At 42.9% G+C, this 23400-nt stretch overlaps 1 protein-coding gene across 4 annotated transcripts in view; it reads right to left on the bottom strand.

The window, feature by feature from the left end:
* Positions 1–23120, bottom strand: part of COG2 (component of oligomeric golgi complex 2) — a 43326-nt gene extending 20206 nt beyond the window's left edge. For all 4 annotated transcript variants that reach the window (XR_009005640.1, XM_057530786.1, XM_057530785.1 and 1 more), the window contains exons 1-8: positions 22944–23120; positions 14435–14596; positions 12932–12997; positions 10673–10753; positions 9104–9207; positions 6067–6175; positions 4845–5024; positions 3056–3180 (exon numbers count right to left, since the gene is read on the bottom strand). Coding sequence is in view for 3 of the 4 variants with exons in the window: in XM_057530786.1 (XP_057386769.1) it covers positions 3056–3180; positions 4845–5024; positions 6067–6175; positions 9104–9207; positions 10673–10753; positions 12932–12997; positions 14435–14596; positions 22944–23015 (899 nt within the window). In the remaining variant the exon portion in view is untranslated. The remainder of the gene's footprint in view (positions 1–3055; positions 3181–4844; positions 5025–6066; positions 6176–9103; positions 9208–10672; positions 10754–12931; positions 12998–14434; positions 14597–22943) is intronic.
* Positions 23121–23400: the final 280 nt, after the last annotated feature.

Here is a 23400-nt window from a genome sequence, read left to right as displayed (position 1 = left end):
AACTACTGAAGCCCGCGCGCCTAGAGCCTGTGCTCCGCAACAAGAGAAGCCACAGCAATAAGAAGCCCGCACACCGCAACGAAGAGTAGCCCCCGCTCGCCGCAACTAGAGAAAGCCCACGCGCAGCAACGAAGACCCAATGCAGCCAAAAATAATTAAATAAATTTATTTTTTTTAAAAAAAGAATTATGTTACATCTACTCTGCCAGTGCTCTGTAAATGGAACAATAAAGCCTACAGGACAGCACATATATTTTTTAAAAAAAAGAAAGAAAAAAAGAAAAGCAGTCTTGTAGTCAACCTTAACACCACTCGACTCTAAAGCACTATAAATCACGCTAATTGCCCAATTACTAACAACTTTCTGATTCAGCTATCCCTAAGATTACCCTCAGTTCTAAAGTTCTATGGCTATTTTATGTAAAATCTCGATCACAAATCTTAATACAAAAACCTGATAACAGTCATGTTTTTTGTGTGTGTATGCTTTATTCTGCATTTTTAGCCAAAAGGCTGGACTCTGGGTTTCTAAATCACAAACTTAGATGAGAGACAACACTGAGATAAAAGCATGCACTCGGGAGCCAGAGTACCTAAGTTCAAATCTTGGGTCATTTAACTTCTCTGTGTTTTGGTTTCTTCATCTTCAAAACAGGGATGATAATGATATCTACCTCACAGGGTCATTATATGGATTAATATCTGTAAAGCATTTAGGATGCTGTCTAGCCTACAATAAGTGCTATGTTAATAGTGGTTAAATACACAAGTACATAAACAAAAAAGGCAGGTTCCTTAAGTTTCTCTTGAACTTAAAGACCTGTAAGTAGCTTTAAGCAACACCATCTCACTGACCGACCCACTTTGACTGCTGCGTTATTAATATGCTCTATATTAAGATAACTGTCTTTAAAATTGATCATCGATTCAATATACGGTCTTATTTTAGCAAAACGGGGAGTCATGTAGCTAAGTGGTGATAACAAATTGGCATTTAACATTCTGATAAGTATTAAAAATAAACAGTAAAAAGTTTTCATAATTTTCCTGCTTAGCAAAAACTATCAAGACAAATAGCTTATTCAGCTTTACTGTTCAGAAAGAGCTATCAGATAATCTCATTCTATAATAGGTAGGAATTGATGAGAAATTACTGGCGGGATTGGAGGAGGGTCCAGGAGGGAAAGAAGATGCCTGTGTCCCACATACCCAATTCCAAGGATCATATCATATACTTTTAATCATAATAAGAACTAGCTCTATTAAGGTATCAGAAGAAAGAAAGAACAGAATTGAAGATTTTAAAATACAAATGCACATAATCTGAACAACACTGAAGGACAAGATCACCTCATTCCCAAAGTAAATGTCTAATTAAAGCCCCAAAGAGAAAATTTAAATCTGTGAGATCAACAATTAGAAAAGCTAATCCACATTTTTCGGAAGATAAATCTTGAACGTCACTGGTGTCCCCAGTTATAAAGGGCACCCGAAGGCAGAAGCTGAGCAAGGGAAGGTCAGGGGTGGCAGGATGATGGGGCCTCAAGCGAATGCAGATGGCCCACCACGGTACAGTTTAGATTCCTCAAATTTCTGAGGTTTCTACGTGAATTCTGCCACACTGAACACCACGGAAAAGAGCATGCGAGGCTTTGTAACTTGACATTTCAGGACCAAGACTAGGCTCGTCAAATCTCATGACTGGTTGTTTCATAGCTGTGGCTTCTTTAATTTTACCCCACGGCTTCTATTAAATTCTTACCCCAAATCCAAATCCAACTAAATCTTCATGATTACTAAACAAAAGTGGCAAAACAAGGCTTCATCTGAAATCGTGTAGTGGAAATAGGGTACTTCACAAGTCAAGCAGCGTATTTGTTCCCCAGATTATTTTTCTTTTCAAATAACAAAAATTCAAGACCAAACATAATGTTTACTCCATGAAGACAGGGACCTCATTTGCCTTTCTAATGCTGTAAATAGGTTAAGTCTTTCATCCTGCAAACGTTGGGTAGTTACTGTCTTCAAGACACCGTGCCAGGAGGGAGGTGTGGGCCGTGCAGGAGGGGAGCACGCTGTTGAGATGGAAAAAGTGAGAGCAACGTGCGCTGGCCTGCAGGGAACAGGGTTAAAGGCAGACATGACATCAGGATAAAAGATGGTCTCTTGAAGGAAGTGGCATCTGAGCTGGGGCTTCACGTGCAGTGACCAGGTCTACAAAAAGAGGGAACGGGAAAGGCGGAGGGGACTCTGGGGAAAAACACAGAGCCGCCCAGCGTGTGCTGGGGTGGGCAAGTGCAGCTGTGTGCTGGAGAACGGCGGGGCGAGGGTCCCACAGAGCAGAGTGCCCCACCGAGGACCACCGGGGCCAGAGCACAAAGGGCCTTGTGTGCTGATCAAGAAGCCTGCATTTTCCGCAATGAGCAATGAGAAGCCACTAAAGACTTATTAGGAAGAAGGCAGGGCATGAATCTCAGAACTGTGGGTTAAGTGTGCTAGCAGAGGGGCAGACTGAGACGCGAGAGCAGGTGGGGAAACCCTGTTACTGTGGACAGAAAAGTGACAAAGGCCTGGAACAGGACAGTGGCAATGGTGGAAGGCAGTGGGGTAGTTACAAAACAGAACTGAAAACCAGGGAAATTAGACAAAAGGAGGGAAAACTGAAGATGATTTTAACCACAATTAACATCTTATAAAACTTGTGGAATTAAACTGAATTGATATTTATTAACAGATTATGACATCAGAATAATGGAAGGAAACCAACTTTTCTTTCCAACCTAGTTGAGGGAAATGACAGTGTAGGCAAGGGCAAAGCATGGGCTGTGGATGCAGAGAGAGACACACCCTTCACCTCAGTTCCACCCACTCCAGTTCCCCTCTCTGCCAGACGAGGCTAACGGCCCCTGCCCGGCTCAGAGCACCGTGCTAGCCATCAAACAGGAAAGGGCATCCGACCCCGGTCCGCACGAGACAGCAATAATCAGCAGGGCACGAGCGGTCCCCAGGCGCGGTCCCCGGCTGAGGGAGCTCTGGGAACAGCCGCTTCAACTACCTTGAGGTGGCTCCTCCCGTGACCTCGCGAAGGAGGCGGCAGTGGCGGGGAACAAACTCCAGCAGCTTACTGTACATCAGCTGAAGATCGCTCGGACGAGCGTCGGCAATCTGCTCTACAATCACCTAGGAAAAGGAGCACCATTTTTAAAAAAGACAAGTATGAATTACGTATCACAGGGAAAAGAACAAAGAAAACCTTCAAAGCGTGCTTCCTCTCGCCCCCCTCCTCCCCAGCTGACAGGTTGTCTAACGGTAATAGCCGCACTCAGAGCTAGGTCCAGGATTCGGGGGCATAGCTCTGACCTGGGGGAGACACAGGCTGGGTGACAGAGACTGGCCTGAAGCTGAAAAGCCAGACAGATTCGTCTGCTTCCCTCCTGAGCTTGAAAATGAAATAAAACGATGATTTCCCAGGATAACAGCTCCTTGCTGTCTTGACCTTGGCCTTTTCTTCTAAATACCATCATTCAGATTAGGAGAAGGTTTGAGACAGAGAAAGATGGAAGGAAGTATATTTTATTTTACTTTATTATTATTTTATCTTTTGTGTTAAGGCTGAGACTCAAGAGGCGAATGACAAGATAAGCATACGAATTTAAATAAAATTAAAATGTGGCCATGGTTTATTTAATATGCCACTGAAACATCCAATGTTTCTTTAATTTAGCACATTAGGTTCAGTTCATTGAGAAACAAAGGCATAAATTAGTAACCATTTTCACTTAGTGATAAAGAAACAGTGTAGGTAATTTGTCTTTTTCACTCCTATAGAGACAGCTTTGAAATACAACAGCATACAAACAGAGGGAGTTGACAGATCATTTATTTTTAGTAATCCTAATGAAAGCTGACCGGAATATTGAAATTAATCCTTAAGTTGCATTTTTATCGATGAGATGCAATTTTCCCCATTTATAAATGGGAGACTTTCACCCCAAAGCCATGGTGAGTAGGGCTTTGTACTTACTGGACACAAAGGGCGTCCACACTGGTGTGGCACTAAAGAAAGTCTGCAAACACTGAGGACGGGCCTGTGACTTCCATCAGTTTGAACCAGACGAAGCTGCCATTTTTGTGTGTCGGAAAATGTTGAGTATTGGCAACTTCATATGGTACAATCTGTAATATATCCTGGCTGCTCAAAGGCAGAACATGCTTACTTTCCAAATTTTAACTGTATCCTCGTAGGTGAAGGACACTGGATAGCCAAGTTCTGGATTTAAGGTATTACGCTGCTAATTTGCCTATGAAAGCCCTTCATCTGTGAATATTCCCTCCCTCCCACCTTCCAGGCCCACACACTCCTCAGCATGTCTGTGAAGACAGCCCTCCACGCAGACCTTCCATGCTCAGGGCTCTCGGCAGGCTGTCCCACCACCAGGCACTTGAGCTGCGGTGCTGGCATCTGCTCTACTTGTTCCATTCTACCCACTAGACCAGTAGTTAAAGATTCGTTTTAAAAATTTTATTGACAAATAAGTTACATAGCATAAAACTGACCTAAAAATGTTCTGATACACACCTTCTCCCTAGGGAAGACCCGCCCCCCACTAAATTAAGATGATCCCTGGGCTACGGCATCACTAGAAAATACGAGAGAGGGTACCTGACTCCTGCATGCTGGTTTTAACCACCAGGGACCAAGCTTTTCTTACAGCTGACGCTGCAGTAACTATGAGAGTCTTTACAGAAGGACCTGTGACCCACGCTCGCGCCCAGTGAAGCATGTAGCACACAGCCGATGCCCTGTGAGCGCCTGCTGAACGAAGGCCTGGGGGTGAACAAACCTCATCCATGTATGGTTTCACGAGGACCTGACCAACTAACGCCTCCGCGTCCCGTGCCTTGTCAATTGTGGCGTAAGTCCGTAAGCAGTGCCGGATTACATCGACACTGGAAGTCCGAAGACCTTCCAACAGGAGGCCTTCCAGTGACTGCTGTAACATGGCTGTAATGCCAGCTATACGCTGCAAGAAAAACAGGTAAGAAAGCAGCTGGAACAACTTCTAAAGACTCAAATATATACATAACAAATCTCTGGCGGCACTAGAAGAGAGTATATGTAAAATTAAAATATTAACATTTTCTGGAGCGTAACAATGAATCTCTCCTCCTCCCCACATCTCTTTATAAGTAAATCTTTGCTATATCAAAGGAGGATTTAGACAGAATTGCAGAATGAGAAAAAAAGTTATTTTCCTCTTAAGTTACAGAGTAAATCTGACAAACATCATGAATCTAAAGCCCAGTCGAGAGTTTTGGATAAATTAACTCTGACTACATCATACAGTGTGTCAAGTTACATGAAATTTAGAATTAATTTTACCCTTATAATTCGGAGAATATGCCTGTGTCTTTACACAAATCTACAATGTGTGACACTTAGGGGGCAGGGGTCCAAAAAACAAAAACTGAAGGAAAAAATTCAAAGCTAGTTTCAAAATCCTGCAGATGAACAATTATCAGAGGCATTACAGGCATACCTTGGAGACACCGCGAGTGTGGTTGCAGACCACCACAATAAATCGAGCAGCATCGCGATAAAGCGGGTCACTGGGATTTCTTGGTCTCTCAGTGCACGTAAAAGAAATGTTTACACTATACTGCAGTATATTAAGTCTGCAATAGCATTATGTCTAAAAAAACAAGGTATCTACCTTAATTACCTCAATTAAAAAATACTTTATTGCTGAAAGATGCTAACCATAATCTGAGCTTTCAGTGAGCTGTAATCATTTTGCTGGTGGAGGGTTTGAAATACTGTGAAAATTACCAGAATGTGATACAGAGACATGAAGTGAGCAAATGCTGTTGGAATGGCACTGGGAGGCTGATAGACTTGCTTGATGCAGAGTTGCCATAAACCTTCAATTTGTAAAAAAAATACCATATCTGTGAAGCGCAATGAAGTGAAGGGCAATAACATGAGGTATGCCTGTATCAGGTAAAACCAATATTATTTAGCAAATTCCTAAATACCAAAGTGTGAAAATCTAAAACAACACTTACTGGTCTTATTTTGTCCAAAAGAGGCATGCCTTTGCTTTGAACAGCATGAAACTGTAACTGGTTAAACTCTGTGGCAATTCTCTCCAAAATCTGTCCAGTCAAAAGTGGGCTAGTAGAGACAATTAGAGAAATTTAACTCCTAAAGGTTTTAAATTTCCGAGAGAACACGTCACATGATTAGCAATGGTGACGCTTTAGCACCCACTGTGTTTTTCCACAGCCCCCATTACAGGCAGAAGCTAAAGCATCCTTCACGCCATCAGCTTTCACAAGTCACACGCACAGCACGTTCTAGGACAGTGGGCAACTACTTCAGTGTAAGCCACTGACCCTGCCTGGCCTCAGCCACAGGGTCCAGGCAAGAAGCAGGAGCTGGACCAGGCCAGTGTGGGTGCGACGGGTGTTTCCACCTCCTCCCCCAGGCTCTCCCGTCTGTGGCCTTCTTCATCTTTAACCTCCCTTCCCTCTCTTGCCCTATCCTATTATTTACACCTCAATGCCCTTCTACTACTCTGTCTCATTGTCTCTTCCTCTAAAATACCTCCAGTACTTCTAAAATACCAAATACTGCTGCCTCCTTAATAAAATAAAAGCGGCCCTCTAGCGGCAATACGTCAAATAAGTCAGAAGAGCTTACATTATCGTTTAGCAAAGAGCTGAAAGAGCAGTCAATCTGTATTCTCTGGGTCCCAGTGAAAGGACATTCATTGTGTATCTGCCCCAAAGTGTAATAAATGCACTTTTTTCCTCTAAAATACATTGCAACAATACCACTCAAAAGGAAGCTAAACAGCAAAAGAAGAAAAATGTAAAGGCACTGAAGCATCTGCTGGGCTTCTCTGAGGCATCCTATATCTAATGGTGACCTATCAGTGAGTGAGGGGAAAAAATCCACATCACAAGGAAATGAAATGCTATCCATTTCAGGTCTATCCAGTCCTGTATCTGTAGCATTCAAACTAGTTTAGAGGGAGAGCAATTCCCCTGCAAGACCAACAAAAGGTTAATCCCTCTTTCCTGAGTAACCTAGTGTGGATCTATTAATTATAAATTATCTAAACGTTTCTTGGACTAAGAAGCATGATATAGTTACCATTCACTTACATTTCCCTGGTTTTCCCTTCTCTACAGCTCAAAGTTGCTGATCTGAATTTTTAAAAAGTACTCAAAGGTGATTCTGAGCAACAAACAGCATAATATCTATTACATTAAAGATGGAACATAGAGGGCCTTCCCTGGCAGTCCAACAGTTAAGACTCTGTGCTTCCACTGCAGGGGGCCTCAGTTCGATCCCTGGTTGGGGAACTGAGATACCACATGCCGTGCGGTGCGGCCAAAAAGGGAAAAAAAAAAGATGGAACATCGCAAAGGAATAGTATCATAGAAAAAGACATCAGTGAGGAAGGGAGTAGGAGTGGACCACAGTGGAAAGAAAACAGGGAGGCAGGCGTGGTGGATGTCGAGTGAGGACAAGTCGGCAGGAGCTGCCAATGCTGCTGAGGGCAAGAGAGACTCGGAGCAGCTCAAGACAAACAGCTCCACTGGACAGGGCAGAAGGGACGACAGCGGAGACGCTGACCAGCGCGGGTAAGGGCGGGAGCACAAGGGCAGTGGGCTGAAGAGACAAAGACGGCAGGTGCTGACCACTTGTCTGTACATCTTGATTATGAAAGGAAGGAGAGACCCAGGACAGGAGAATCACTTCCTTTTTGGATGCCGCATTCCTCAATCTATACAGCGAGAGATACGGAGCATACTGTCTTTAAGGTGCTCCCAAATCTAACATTTTGATTCCTACAATGAAGAAATCCAACACGCCTTTATCGTATGGTAAGACTTTGGTATAGGTATATTCAATTTGGCTTTGGCTGGTTTTGCAGCAGATTATCCAATATTACTCAGGGAAAAATGTTATGGCTGTCCACGTGACTTTAGGAGAAGCTCTTGTTAGACCCAAATTAGATGTGTGAGGGCCTACGACATGCCAGGTGCGGCTGACGGGCTGACTGTCAGCCAACCCTGCCAGTGGAGTTACTATTAGCCTTACAGTGCCCATGACACAGGGAGTTGAGGTTCCATGACTCAGGCTGCCCAGTGGTAGATGCAGCACAAACCTGTGCTCCTCCCACAGCACCACGGTGCTGCTATGATCTACTCATTTTCTGAGCCACGCAGCTACCTGGCTGATTTAAAATTCACACTAGGAAGGTAACAAGACGGTCACAGTGTAACAAAGGAAATGGTCATGTTTTTCTAATTTCACAAGCTTTCTTTCCCTTGTTTATAAATTTTAACTAAATGTATCCTATACTGTTTCTTAATGATATAATGCTAGGCAAGATACATGAATGGCGATACTCTGGGCATGTCTACATAAATTTAAGAAAGATGAAAGCTATTCCATACCTGGAAGATCAAAGGATTTTGCCAGTGCTTACATAAGGCAATACCAAAGATAAAAAATCTTCCACTGAAAGTACACTCCTCTGACTCCCCGTAAGGTGATGTGTTGGAGGGGCTTCCCTGGTGGCGCAGTGGTTGAGAATCCGCCTGCCAATGCAGGGGACACGGGTTCGAGCCCTGGTCTGGGAGGATCCCACATACCGCAGAGCAACTGGGCCCGTGAGCCACAATTGCTGAGCCTGCGCGTCTGGAGCCTGTGCTCCGCAACAAGAGAGGCCCGCGCACCGCGATGAAGAGTGGCCCCCACTTGCCGCAACTGGAGAAAGCCCTCGCACAGAAATGAAGACCAACACAGACATAAATAAATAAATAATAAATAAATTAAAAAAAAAAAAAAAAAAAAGGTGATGTGTTGGAACAGTGGTCCATCACCACAAAGGTTTTAGAAGGATGTATTATAAACTTTACCATCTCATGCCCTCCACTTTTCATAAGCTACGTTCAAAAACACTGAGCCACAGACTTGGCTTTTCTTCTTTTTCAGAAATGAGTTTTAACTAAAAAAAAAAAAAAAAAAAAAAGTAGCCTGGGTGTGAAGTATTAATTTATGTGATATTTAGTAAAAAATACTTACCTGCTCGCTTCTAGTGCAGATGTTTCTTTAGAATGTTGAGAATTTAAGATTTTTTCAATTTTCTCCACTGATCGAATAACCTGTATAAGCCTCAACACACATATCTATACAAATAAAAATGAAGCCAAAAAAAAGTTATCATGATGTTTAATCTTAATTATCTTATTTCCCCATTCTAAATGCAGGGAAATACAAAGCCAAAAGTCAACTTGAAGTATGTAGAGCACTCTACATTTTGAATACTTCCACATAACACTGAATTCCCAAGGATGCAAATCTTAATTTTAGCTGCCTAGAAAAGCATATTTCAATATTCTATTACAAGTTTATAGTTAAAAAAAGAAAAAAACTAGACTTTTTTTGTTTTCTCATTTCCTGCAGTTTTATTCCTTCTTTCTTTTCCCCATCTTAAACGAACCCCTGTATGGGCACTACATTTATTTTCTTATGACCCTTTTTTCATGTTTTAATTTTAGTTTCTGATCATCTTTATCCTCTCTATTTACATGTATACGACACAATTATATGCCTAAGCGTCAATTCATTAAAGACATTATTACACAATAAATATTATCAAAGAGGTTGAGGAACATTATAAAAACTCTCATCCTTAAAAGAACAAAAAGAAAGTCATTCATTAAACAAACAGTTACTAGAACCTACTGTACAGCACAGGGAACTCTACTCAATGCTCTGTGGTGACCTAAATGGTAAGGAAATCGAAAAAAGAGTGGATATATGTATAACTGATTCACTCTGCTGTACAGCAGAAACTAACACTACACTGTAAAGCAACTATACTCCAATAAAAATTAATTTTTAAAAAAAAGACAAAAAAAAAAAACCAAATAGTTACTGAGCTCCTATTGTGCACCAGACATTCTTCTAGACAGTGAGGACATGAGTGAATAAAACAGGCAAAAATTCCCTGCTCTCACAAAGCTTACAATCTTTTCTAGAAAGGCACTGCATTCTTGAAATCTTTGGATGAAACCTGATATTTAAAGGAGAATTAAACAGAAGGTTTCTAAAATAGGCTTCTCTCCCTTGAGATTTTGAAAAATACGCTAATAAATTTAGAAAACACTGACAGAGCACCAGGCTAGAATCAGAAGTCTCAAATTCTAATCCTAACTCTGCCATTACATCTTTAAAGTCAGATAATAAAATTAAAACACAGGACCAGTAAAATGTAAAAGTAGAGACATGAGGGAAGGGCTTCTAGCTGGCATGCAGCATAAGAAATCTACAGTTTTCTTTAAAAATTTTAATGCCATCATGAATAAATTAACGCACAAGAAGAATATGCAATTTTCTTTGTCTTTTTCTTCTATTAGTTCCTTTAGCATACCCCTCTTATTAACAGGACCTTAATCAGCCCAGGAGTGAGAAGACCTGGGCTCCAGCTCTGGCTCGACCCCTCGCGAACCTTGCTGAACACTGATGCCTAAAAATAAGGAGACACCCCACACTTCCTCTCTGCAAAGGTACCAAGAGAAATAAATCAGACCACATGCGCAGAAGTGCCGTTAACTCCAAGGTGCTACCATGAACGCATGTGCAACCTACCTTTTTTTTCCTAATGTCCTCTTGTTTAGACATTCGTTCATCTACTGCCCGAATTCCTTCACTGACAGATGACCTAAGACTCTTTAAAAAAATAAAGAAAACGTACAGCAGAAACTGTTTTGTGACATTACAAAACTTACACATTTAATTAAATTCCACAGAACTTAATTATCTTCGGGCCGGTATTATGCAGATATTGACAAAAATACATAATATCAGACACAACTGCTGTCGAGGGTACTCATGATTTGGGGGCAAAATGACATATAAAGCCAAGGTTACAGAGGATTAACAGCCAAAAGCATAATAATACACGTACAATCAATGTCGTTCAAGAAATCATCTGAATCAAAGGATAGGAGAGTTTGGCACAGGGGATGGGGCTTGAGTCTGACCCTGAGGACCTGTGAAAGCTGACGATGGTGGAGAGGAGGTTATCAGAAGACAAAGGTGGGAAGATACAACTGGTGCACACTCAGGGTGGGTGAGGCATGCACCCGGGCGCACTGCAGGCTTCATTTTGCAGAGAAGTAGAAATAAACAGGGAGGGGCTGATTTGGGAGGACTTTAGATTCTACACATTTTAGGGAACTAGAGAATCCCGAAGCACGGATATTTCCTGATGAAATGCTGTTTGGGGGATGGTAGGAATCAAGAAGTAAGGAACAGAATGGCCAGGAAAAGGCAGAGGTCATAGGTGGAGAAACATGTCCAGAAGCTAATAAATTAAGCCAAGTATGAAGAACTGAGGCCAAAATGAAGGTAATGGAAACGATCAGAATAAACTAGATAAATCACAAAAATTTTATAGAAAGGTGAATTCATTCATTCAATAAACATTATGAAATATCTATTAAATGTCAGCTACTGTGGTAGCCAGTGAGGCTACAATGATGAATTAGACAGAAACAGTCTTATCCCTCAGTGACCTTAGAATCTCAGAGTAGCGTCGTGAGTTGAGATCAAAAAGGCAGGTGAGGTCTGTGGCTGGTGAGGAGAAAGGTGGCTACAAAGACAGCTGCAGAATAAGGGAGGGGACGTGGTACTGGCAGGTGGCAGGGCAGGACTCGAGCCCGGAGGCGTGAGAGCAGCCCAGGAAGGTCAGCAGAGCGGAGAGAGCGCAGAGAGAAGAGTGGGAGGTTAGGACAGGCTGAGGCTCAGGAGACGTCAGCCACACGGCTGCGAGGTGAGGGGAGCACCGAGAGGGAGGCAGGAGGGCCACGCAGAAGCTGCTGTGCAGCCCAGCGGCGGACCACAAAACCCCCTTCCTTCCGTTCCAAGGAAAAGCACTGTAATGAGCTTTTGTAAAATTCAAAGACATACACTTTCAAACATATCTGCTAGTTCAAGGCACAGCTCAAGACTTATCTCTTTTATGAAGTCTTTCCCGCCGACCCCTCCTCGGGACTTCTCAGCCCTGACACTCCCATTATCCTGCATTTCCTTCAGTTCTATCCAGGCAGGGCCTCTCTACCTACGTTACCTACTGAGAGCCTCGCCCGTGCCAGGCGCTGTCTCGGGGGCAAGGTGCATGAGGCCACTTGGTCTGGCGTGGTCCAGTGGTGATACACACAGGAAGTGATGGTGCAGTGCATCACAACTAAGGGACAATGGAGGTCGGGGTGCCTAGCGCAGATGAGCGGGTGAGGGGAGGACAGGCCACACGGTCTCCTGTCAGAGGTGATGCCAAAACTCCCCCTCCACTGTTCATCCAGATGGGGTCCCTGTCCTCAGGGCTTACAGGCAGACAGTCCCATTCCCACGGGAGAGAGTTTCTCCCAGAAACTAGGCGTTACATGATATTTATATTATCCTTCAGTTACATACAGGGGTTAAACAGCTTTTGTAGACTGGTCCAGGAACCTAACCACATGTAAAACACTGTCTGGGAAAACACTTGTAAAATTACAAATTTTAAAATATAAGTCAGCCAGTTCTAATTTGGAGACCACTTACAGATGGGTGAGGTGGTATTAACAAGTTAAATTTTGAAATACCCTTCTTTTCCTCCCTGACATTTAAAGTTGTCTACTCTTTGACGATCTGTCATCTTCCAACCAAACACATTTTTTAGGCTGTAATATCACATGCAAAAAGTAGAGAATCATTTTCACCAGTTTTGAAGGTGAGTACTATAATCATGGACCATTAAACAACCACCACAACAACCTAACACATTAAAGGAGTTCTTGGAGAAGGCAAAGAAGCATAACGTGCTTTATATATATATAGACTGTTTACCGGCACCTGAGGACTTACCAGCACCTCTTCCCGTAACTGTCCCAAAGGCACAGAAAGCTGGCTGAGGGCTCTGTCCATGCCAACCTAAAGGCAAAATCATGTTGGCACAAGCACGTCAGAGTCAGGAGTGACAGTGAAGCTTGTTTAACGAGCAAAGCAGTACTAGACTTAGGTTATTCTTTCCGTACAATCACATATTGCTAGTAACTAGATACATAACAGAAATGTTATCTTACCACAAATATTGCTCACAGAATGTGAAAAAATCTGTTGATATACATGAAACTATGCAAATAGGGAAACTCATAATAAATCAAAGATTCCTCATGTACAATTTGCCTTTGGATGAAATTTTAAATGAATTTAAAAAACCTTAACAGGAAAAATAGCTATCTCTGTACTTATGATGTTCAGCCAGCTGATGTGAAAGTCTGATGGGCTATATCTCTCCTAAGCATTATTATAGCCCTTGAGAAAAATCCAAATTAAATAGAATGGAAATAAAAGTTTCAGGGTTTCTAATCCTACTGGAACGTTTATCTTAGTGGTGTACTTCCCAAAAGCAAACATGGCTCGTTATTCTTTTTTTTTTTTTTTTTTTTTTTTAGAAATTCACGTTCATTTATTTATTTATTTATGTATGACTGTGTTGCGTCTTCATTTCTGTGCGAGGGCTTTCTCTAGTTGTGGCAAGTGGGGACCACTCTTCATCGCGGTGCGCGGGCCTCTCACCATCGCGGCCTCTCTTGTTGCGGAGCACAGGCTCCAGACGCGCAGGCTCAGTAATTGTGGCTCACGGGCCCAGTTGCTCCGTGGCATGTGGGATCTTCCCAGACCAGGGCTCGAACCCGTGTCCCCTGCATTGGCAGGCAGATTCTCAACCACTGCGCCACCAGGGAAGCCCTCGTTATTCTTAACGCTTCCTGAAATTCCCATGGAGATGGCGACTTTCTATACTTCTTTGGACAAACAGATTTTACAACAAAATAAAGTATGAACAAGAAGACTTTTCCAAGTATTAAAACTCGAGCATTTCTAAACAACTTTTCCAAGTAACTGATACGCTTCTCACAAACCATTCCTACGTTTTTATAAAACCAGGCCACCTAAAGATCAATATTGGCCAACGTTTCCTCAACCCATGTCTGGCTAGCACAGTACCTGAAAGTAAATTAAGCATTTCCTTAAGAATAGTTGGTATCTGCTCTCGCAAATTAGTCTAAACCAGTGAGATTTCATGGTAATCACTTAGCAACTGCCAAAAACAACCCCTCTTGAGATTGTTATCCTTTACTTTTCACTACTTCTTAATAAGTCGTTCAAAAAATAATCAAACTAAACTCAAAACAAAAAATGTGTATCAAGAAAGTTTAGTAATCTCTCCAAGTTTCTGGGGGAAAAATCAACTAAAAGGTTTCTAAAAACACTCAGCACTTTTAAGAATAAACATGAGTGAGAAAGAAAGTGTGTAGTACGTGTGTAAATACACTGACTGGTAGGAACTCCGGATTTAAAGTTTACCAGGTTCGTTGACAGGTTGACGAAGTCTGCATAGTCCTTGTTGATGAGCTCGACCATGGCCGTTTTAAGCAGCTTATAGTAGAGCTCCAGGTCATCTCTCAGTGCTTCCAGCTGGACCCGCTTCCGACAGTCGGACACAAAGTGATCGACATCGAAGTCTTCCTGAAAATAAAACCAGAAAAAGGAATTACTGCAACAATATCACATTTTACACATAGAAATAAAAGGAGAGCAAGAATAAGAGAGAAACGCCATTCTACTCATTTGAAAGGCTACACTGCCGCTGGGAAAAAGCCCTTTTAAGTACACATGACATAAAGCTGCTCGTGCGCTATCAAGGTGCCAAGAGGGAGGCCCCTGACCAAGAGCATTCTCTCCTGTTGCCTAAATTCTACAAGGGATTTAATTTTTTTTAACTATACATGTTAAATAGGCTCCTCACAAAACAGAAACTGCTCCTTTTCCCTTAGTTTTAAAAGTAACAGATGTTCACTGTGAAACTTTCAACCAACAAAGAAATACAGCCATCCTGCAGCATCCATGGGGGCCTGGTTCCCGGACCCCCTACACCAAAATCAGGGGATGTCCAAGTCCCTCATATAAAATGGCGTAGTATTTGCGTATACTTTAAATCATCTCTAGATTACATAATACCTAATAAAACGTAAATGTTATGTAGATAATTGTAAATACAATGTTAATACTATGTAAATAGTTGCCAATGCAGCAAATTCAAGTTTTGCGTTTTGAAACTTTCTGGAATTTTTTTTCCGAATATTTCTGATCCATGGTTGGTCGAATCCACAGATGTGGAACCTGAGGATAAGGAGGGTAGACTATAATGACACAAAAGACAGAGAGTAAAAAAAAAATCACTCAGTCTTGATGCTCTACAGATAGGCACTATTAACGTTTTTCTCACTATTTAACATCGTGATTCACATCCTTCCAGAATGTTTTTGACTATCTCTTTAAAATATAAATTATTTTTTAAATTGAGATACAATTGACATATAACATTATATGGCTTTCAGGTGCACAACATGATTCCACATTTGTATCTATTATAAAATGATCACCGCAGTAAGTCTAGTTAAAATCCATCGCACACGGTTACACATTCCCTTTTCTTGCTATGAGATCTTTTAAGATTACAAAGTGAAAAAAGCTAATCTGGAAAGGGTATATCCTATATGATTCCAACTATATGGCATCCTGGAAAAGGCAAAGCTATGGAGGCAGTAAAAAGATGAGTGGCTGCCTGGGGTGAGAGGGAGAAAAGGATGGACAGTCAGAGCACAGAGGAGTTTTAGGGCTATTATATACAATACTGTGATTGTAGATACATGTCATTATACACTTGTCAAAACTCATAGAATGCACAACACCAGGAATGAATCTTAATGTAAATTATGGACTTTGGGTGATAATAATTGTACCAACTCTCCATTTCCTAGGATTTGTTGTTGTTGCTGCTTATTGTAGTTGTTATTGTTTAATGACTTTTCTAAACACACTGAAAAAAAAAAAGATTCACTCCCTTCAACTTTCAAATACACAACATGGTATTATTCACTACAGTCACCATGCTGTATACCACATGCCCAGGCTTACTTACCTAATTAACTGCAAGTTTGTACCATCTGACCCCCTTTGCCCATTTTGTCCACTCCCCACCAGCTGCCTCTGGTAACCACCCATCTGAACAGTACCTGTGGGTCCATTTTTTCTTGCTTTGCTTTTTAGATCCCACACACAGGTGAGATCATGATCACCTTTTCTCTGACTTATGTCACTGAGCACTAATGCCCTCAAGGTCCATCCATGTTGCCATCACAGATGGCAAGCTTTCTTTCTTTTTCATGGCTGAATAACATCCCATGTGTGGTGTGTGTATCACAGTTCCTTTATCCATTCATCCATCCACGGACACTTAGGCTGCTTCCACGTCTGACTATGGCAAATAATACTGCAATGAACACTGGGGACCTACAAGCGTAAACCTCACTGGCCACCAGAGCCAGGTGACCTAGACGTGTCCCCAGCCAGTAGCTGCAAAAATCAGGGCACCAGACCAAGTATACAAGTCCCTTTCCAGGAGATACTGTTGAGCCGGAGCAAGGCAGAGAGACAGCAAAGATGGCCCCACCGGCCTCCAAGCCCCCAGACGTGGGTTAAATTAGAAGCCTGCCCCAGGCCGATGCTCTAAGATAAACAAGCCTCTTTCACAGAAAGTCTGGGCCCTTTTCAGTCGCTGTGTCTGTGTCAGGCCCTGTGGAGGGTCAGTTCATGCTGCCCCTTCAAGAACTGTTTCTCAGGTCGCTGTAGCCTCATGGGTCTTCTAGATGCCAGCCCCATCGACTTTCAAAGCTAGATGTTTTGGGGGCTCATCTCCCAGGGGCAGGTCTTGAAAGTAGGGGTGCCAGGGGTGGGGTTCACCCCCTTCGCTCCTCGGGGAGCAGCCTGGGATGGGAGTTCCCCCCGACTGCGGGTCACCACACTGGGGGAGGGGTGTACGGTGAGACTGTGTCTCAGCCTCTCCTAGCCACTCTGATGTGGGTTTTTTCTTGTTTGCCAGATGTGCAGGAGTTGCTCAGCTAGTTTCGGGGGTTTTTCTCAGAGGAAATTGTTCCATAAGTAGCTGTCGATTTCGCGTGTCCATGCGAGGAGGTGAGTTCAGGATCCTCCTACGTCACCATCTTGAACGAAACCCCAGACCTTTTCCTGTGTTCACACACACACACACACACAATCTTAATAAACCTTTTCTAAGCTACTTTTCCCCATATAAAAATATAACTTCAATGTCTTTTCATAATACATACAAATTTGTACTGACATTTTATAGGGATGTTGAGTATTCCACTGAACAGATGTTCAGAATCTTTCAAAACCGACTTCCAAGTACTGGTCTCACAGGTTCGCTACGCCGTCTCCCTTTATAACATTCTGATGCCCCTGGTAGGCAGACATGCATACAGTCTATTGCACCCATGACTCTGCTACTAGCTGAGCTGCTTAGTCATCAAGAATCAGATGTGATGATTCCCGAGCTTGTCAAGGTCACTTGTACTTATCATCAAAATTACAAAATTTTATTAAACATTATATAAACCAACAAAATGTAAGTGCAAGAAGATAACTGTTTTCATGAAAACTATGATGCTCTGCGAAGACCTGATACTGAGAAATTGATAAGACAGTTTTTGCTGAATTATGTATCAGATGACCATGAACCAGGCAGGGCAGCGGCAAGGAGGATCACGCAAATCTTGAAGGATTCCATACCAGACTCTTTGCAGACGCCTTAGGGTTCTCGTCCAACTTAAAGGACAATCTAGAAATCGAATCAGCAGACCAATTTGCAGAGAAAAGAGCTTGATGCCACACCAATAGAGAATCAATGTACACATGTATGATTGAAAATAAAACGTTAAGTACTCAAGCACCACCCCTTGAGTACTTTTAAAAACTGACTTCCTTAATTAATCACCCAAACACCTGCTCTGATAGTGTCAGATAAGAGGATTTCTTACCAAACTGTAATTTCACCTAGTGAAAACTAGCCACCTAGTGAAAAACCATCTGCTTCTTTACCTAGAGCCAGAGTTAGCCTAGACGTTTTGCTGCTTGAGACGACCTCAGGTAACACCTTACATTCACAGTTACACAGCAATCGCAGCAAGAACGTGTGGGCAGGCCTCAGCCTGACGTCCTGGCCTTGCTGTTAACCAGCTGTATGAGTGGGCAGGGCACTCTGCTTGCCTCAGGTACATAATCCTTGAAGGTATGAACTTCAGATGGATGAAGTTCAGGTATGAACTTCATGGCGACATTCTAAACCATATAACTCAGCTCTCACAAACAAATGCTATCAGGTAATATTAGTGCTCAACTTGCCATTTATATATTTGTCCTTAGATAAACAAGTGTTGCATTGCACAAGACTAAATTACTTAGAACATCTGTGAATATTGGATTAGGCAGCTTTTGCTATGACAGCAAACAACCCCAAACTCAGTGGTATGTAACAACTGCCACATTTCATTTATCAGAAATAGTTTTACTTTATACTGTAGATTTCCTAAACATTTTAAAAAGAAATAACTTAAAACCCATACATTTACAGTCAATTGATTTTTTACAAGGGTGCCAAGACCATTCAATAGGGAAAGAAGAGTCTCTTCAACAACCGATCTTAAGACAAGAGAATTCTTGTCTTGTAGAATTCTTGTAGAATTCTTCTACACGGAAGAGAATGAATTTGGACACCAACCTCACACCATAAATGAAAATTTAACTCAAGATAGATCAAAAGACTTAAATAGAAGAGCTAAGACTATAAAACTCTTAGAAGAAAACAGGTGAAAGTCCGTGTGACCTTGAATTAGGCAGTCGTTTCTTAGATACGACACAAAAAGCATCAAGATAATAGACAAACTGAACGCGATCAAAATAAAAACTTTTATGTGTTGAAAGACACTATTAAAAAAGTGAAAAGACAACGCATTGAATGGGAGAAAATATCTGCAAATCATGTATGTGACGAGGGTCTAATATCCAGAATATACAAAAACTCTTACAACTCAACAATAAAAGACAAACAACCCAATTAAAAAATGAGCGAAGGATCTGAACAGATGTTTCTCCAAAGAAGATACACAAATGGCCAAAAAGCGCGGAAGGAAGTAAAAACAACTGGAGCATTTGGCTGTGATGTGGAAGAGCGTGACAGGACAGACTAGAGGCAGGAGGGTCAAGGGGAAGAGACCAAAGCAAGAATGTGTTTGAAAGCCAGCGGGGAGAGTGCAAGAGGGCCTGGGCTCCAAGCATGGGCGAAGGAAGGAAGGAAAACCCCTCTACACGACAGGGGAGGAGGAGGAAGAGAACGGGCACCAATACAAGAATGAGCTGCCATCGTCAGCAAGACGAAGGAGCTCCCATTCGGGGGCACTATTTTGTCTATAAAACAGGAAGCGAAGTCGTACGCTGGGCTAGAAGGGGAAAGCCACGATTCCAACAGCACCCCTAGGTAAAGGGATCTAATTTACCTTTGTTAGCAGGCCGCTTTCTCTCCCTGCTACCAAGATCTTAGGTCCTATTTCATCTGTGAGCTGGCTATCAACGTGCGCTAAAGATTTCTGCAAGGTGACAAAGCTAACGGTGTGATGTCACCACCACCTCCGCCCCAAGTGATTCTTCCATCTGCCACTCCTGTCTTTTGATCACCTCCATCTTCCACAAATCTGTCCCCTCCTCTCTCATTAGATCTCACAAGGACCACTGAAATAACTTTTTAGTAGCCTCTTTTTTTTTTCTGTGTTCAGAAAGGTAGTTTGTTATTTATTAAGAATTAACTAGTTTCCTAAAGGTCTGAGATACCACTAAGACACTGAGTTAGGACTGAAACACATGTGCAAGAACGGCCCGTATCAAAATATTAGCTCATCAGTTCAAATCCAACACAATTTTCCCTTGAGACAGAACCCGATATTAACCTGAAGTAACCAGTGGCACAGTGCCCTCTAATGCTGCTCCGATGCAACAGACGTGCCCATGTAATCTCCTGCTTTAAACGTGACGGCAGCTCATCAAGCACAAGCCCCTCAGTGTAGCACACAAGACCCAGTCCAACTTGCAACCCTCCCAGCTGCCCTTCTACCTTTCCGGTCTCACTCCTGGCCAGCCTTCCAGCCTTCCAGCCTCTTTGGACTAGGTCCAGTTTCTCAGCACACACGGTGGTCTTCCTGTGACCATACTCAACAGCCCAAACCATATCTTATGTACCCTTGTACTATCCCATCTAGATTGCTGGGTGACACAAAGCAGGTGATCAATGAATGACTGTTTATTAAGTGAGCAACTGCTACCACTGTCCGAACAGGCCCTCGTCATGTCTGGCAGACTAATGACACAGTTTCCAATCCAGCGACTGGAGTTCAAGTAATCTCAACTCTCCTAATGCAAATCGGACATTCCCTAACTTTCCCACAGGAACAAATTACAAAATGTGCAGAATGAGACACAGAGGTAGAAATATAACCCCGACAGCAAGCTCTCTACCCACCATTTCTGCCATGGAACTAAAACTTATATAATGTCTCTTTGAAGGAAACACAAATTGCAAATAATCTTTATCTCCAGGTCTCAACTAGAAAATCAACAACATTTAACACAGGATAGCTGTCCTAGATATTTTTCTTCTACATGTGAAGTGGTCACATTTATTAGCACTACAAATTGTAGGGCACATTCACAGGCTTAGGAGCCATGAAAGAATATGACCATTCCAGCCACCTTCCCAGTTTACCCTCTCCTTACTGCATGTTCTACTTTAGAACTTATATTTTGAGGTTTCTGCTTTCTGAAGCTGCTCTTGCCAAAGGCTTTCTGCCATGTCAGAGCAAGAAACATGGTGGGGCTAGCAAGTCCGAAAGAATGCTGGTACTGAGCCTGAAGGAAGCCTTGAAGAAGGCAAAAGTTGGACAAGTTAAATTTCCTGTATTCTGAGACTCCTGAAATCAGAAGTCAGAACAAAGCCCCTGATCTCTGCTTGTGGCTTTTCTTCTTCCAGTGCACCTCTCATCATCATGCTCTTTCTTTCTACCCTCGCTCCAGGGCAGCTCTCAGCCAGGGGGTGGAACAAAGCGTTCCTGGATCAGCAAGTTCACTCCGCAGTCCCTTTCAGACAACCCTGTCAAGTTACGCTCTTCCTTACCGTGGTTTAGCAGAAACACCACTGTACAAGAACAAGAGTACATTATTCCTGGGTCTAGACAGTCCCACATACTAAAAATGATATGGCCACACTGGAGAGGATCCAGATGTAAATACTGTTTTTTACCACATTAAAAAAAAAATTTTTATTGTAGGTGACTTACCATGTTGTGTTAGTTTCAGGTGTATAGCAAAGTGAATCAGTTATACATATATCCACTCTTTTTTGGATTCTTTTCCCATATAGTTTATTACAGAATATTGAGTAGAGTCCCCTGTGCTATACAGCGGGTCCTTATTAGTTACCTATTTTATACACAGTAGTGGGTATATGTCAATCCCAATCTCCCATCTTATCACTTCCCCACATGTTTCCCCTTTGGTAACCGTAAGTATGATTCTGAGATCTGTGAGTCTGTTTCTGTTTTGTAAATAAGTTCATTTGTATCATTTTTTTAAATTAGATTCCACATATAAGTGATATCATATATTTGTGTTTCTCTGTCTGACTTACTTCACTTAGTATGATAATCTCTAGGTCCATCCATGTTGCTGCAAATGGCATTATTTCGTTCTTTTTTAGGAACAGTAAAGAGGTGCCTTAAAAAGCTAAATATAAAACTACTATATGATTCAGCAATCCCACTCCTGGGCATATGTCCGAAGAAAACCATAATTCGAAAAGTTATGTGCACCCCAATGTTCACTGCAGCACTATTTACAATAGCCAGGACATGGAAGCAACCTAAATGTCCATCAACACAGGAATGGATAAAGAAGGTGTGGTACATATATACAATGGAATATTACTCAGCCATAAAAAAGAACAGATATAAATACTTCTAAAAACCAGAGATGTGATCTGAATGCAAATATCAAAAAGAGAGATAGACCGATGAACCTAAAATAAGAAAAAATAGTATGACTTAAAGTCATCAAAAAAGAACAGTAAGGGACTTACACTTACTTCCTTAAAAGTTTAGCGTCTACTGAGCCAAAACGTTTAACTTTTTAACACTGAAAACAGCCATTTAGTGGTATCAAAACCCCCAATCCTTAGATATAAAACATAAATACGTTTCTTGATAGTTTAAGTACAGACCGAGAAGGTTACACCAAATAGGTATGCAAAGTTCCCCCTAGCTCTGATTCAAATCTTGGATATTTTCAAGGCTGTGCCTGATGAACCTTTATTATCCATAAAAAGTTTTCGGTTTATATTGCTATTCTGTTTATGTAAGTTTATGTCCCACAATGACCTGCAGACCAGCTTCGAGTTCACCTTATAAAGAGAAGTAGGGCAACTTTAGCAAAGGAGAATGGCTTGCTTTGTTGTACCGCAACAAAATCAGAAGATTCTCATCTTTTAAATATCTCATTCAGAAGCTTTAGGTGAACGTTAAGGAAAAACTTTCGATTTAGTGCCTTTTCCCCATACCTGATCCCTGGGTATGGACGTGGGTTCAGAGATTTGGTCAATGCATTCGTACTTTTAGGTGCAAGGCGCTGGTCAACAAGCTTCTGTCTGGCCAGGGGACTGGCAGGGGCTTTTACACTTAGATCAAAACCACTTGCACACAACTTCGAGGCCTTTTCGCTCACTACGCACGATTTCACAGTGGTGCTTTCTCCGGGCTGCCCCGGCCACACCTGAGGCCAACAGACTCACTGCGAAGAGCAGCGAGGTCCCGCCGGGGGCCGGTCCGGGACGGGCGCGGCCCGAGGACGCCCCGGAGCGAAAGGAGGGCAGGCCCCCCGCCGCCGGCTCGGGAAGCGGAGCCCCGGCGCGCACCTTCATGAACTCGTCCTTGTCGAAGCAGAGCGTGTCCGGCCCCTTAGGCAGGTTCATCCTACTTTTCTCCATCCCGCCGGCCGCCGCCGCCTCTCAGCGCCGAGACCCGGACGAGGCGAGGAAGCAGGACGCTGCGCGAACGGACTCGGCGGCCGCAGCCACGGCACAGAAGGCGCCGCTTCCGCCAACATGGCAGCGCCCGCGCCGCGGCCAATCAGCGAGCGCGCCGCGGGCTGGTCTCCGCCCGCCGCCGCCAAGAGGGGCACCGGGCCGGCCTCCGCCGCCGCCGCGCTGCAGGTGCTGCTGCCCCAGTTCGGCGGAGGGCGGCCCTGCAGCTCGGGCCGGCTCCAACCCTGCGGTCCAGGCGGGGCTGAGCGCTAAGAGCACGGGCTGGAGGACTCCGGGGCTCCCTCCCGACCCACTGGCAAAAATCTGCCTGCAGCGCTCTTCCAGGGCG

This window comes from Balaenoptera acutorostrata, chromosome 16 (genome assembly GCF_949987535.1).
Source record: "Balaenoptera acutorostrata chromosome 16, mBalAcu1.1, whole genome shotgun sequence".
In the NCBI taxonomy this organism is placed as follows: Eukaryota; Metazoa; Chordata; class Mammalia; order Artiodactyla; family Balaenopteridae; genus Balaenoptera; species Balaenoptera acutorostrata.
Note: the sequence above shows the minus strand (reverse complement) of the source record. Positions and strands in the feature narration are given on the sequence as shown.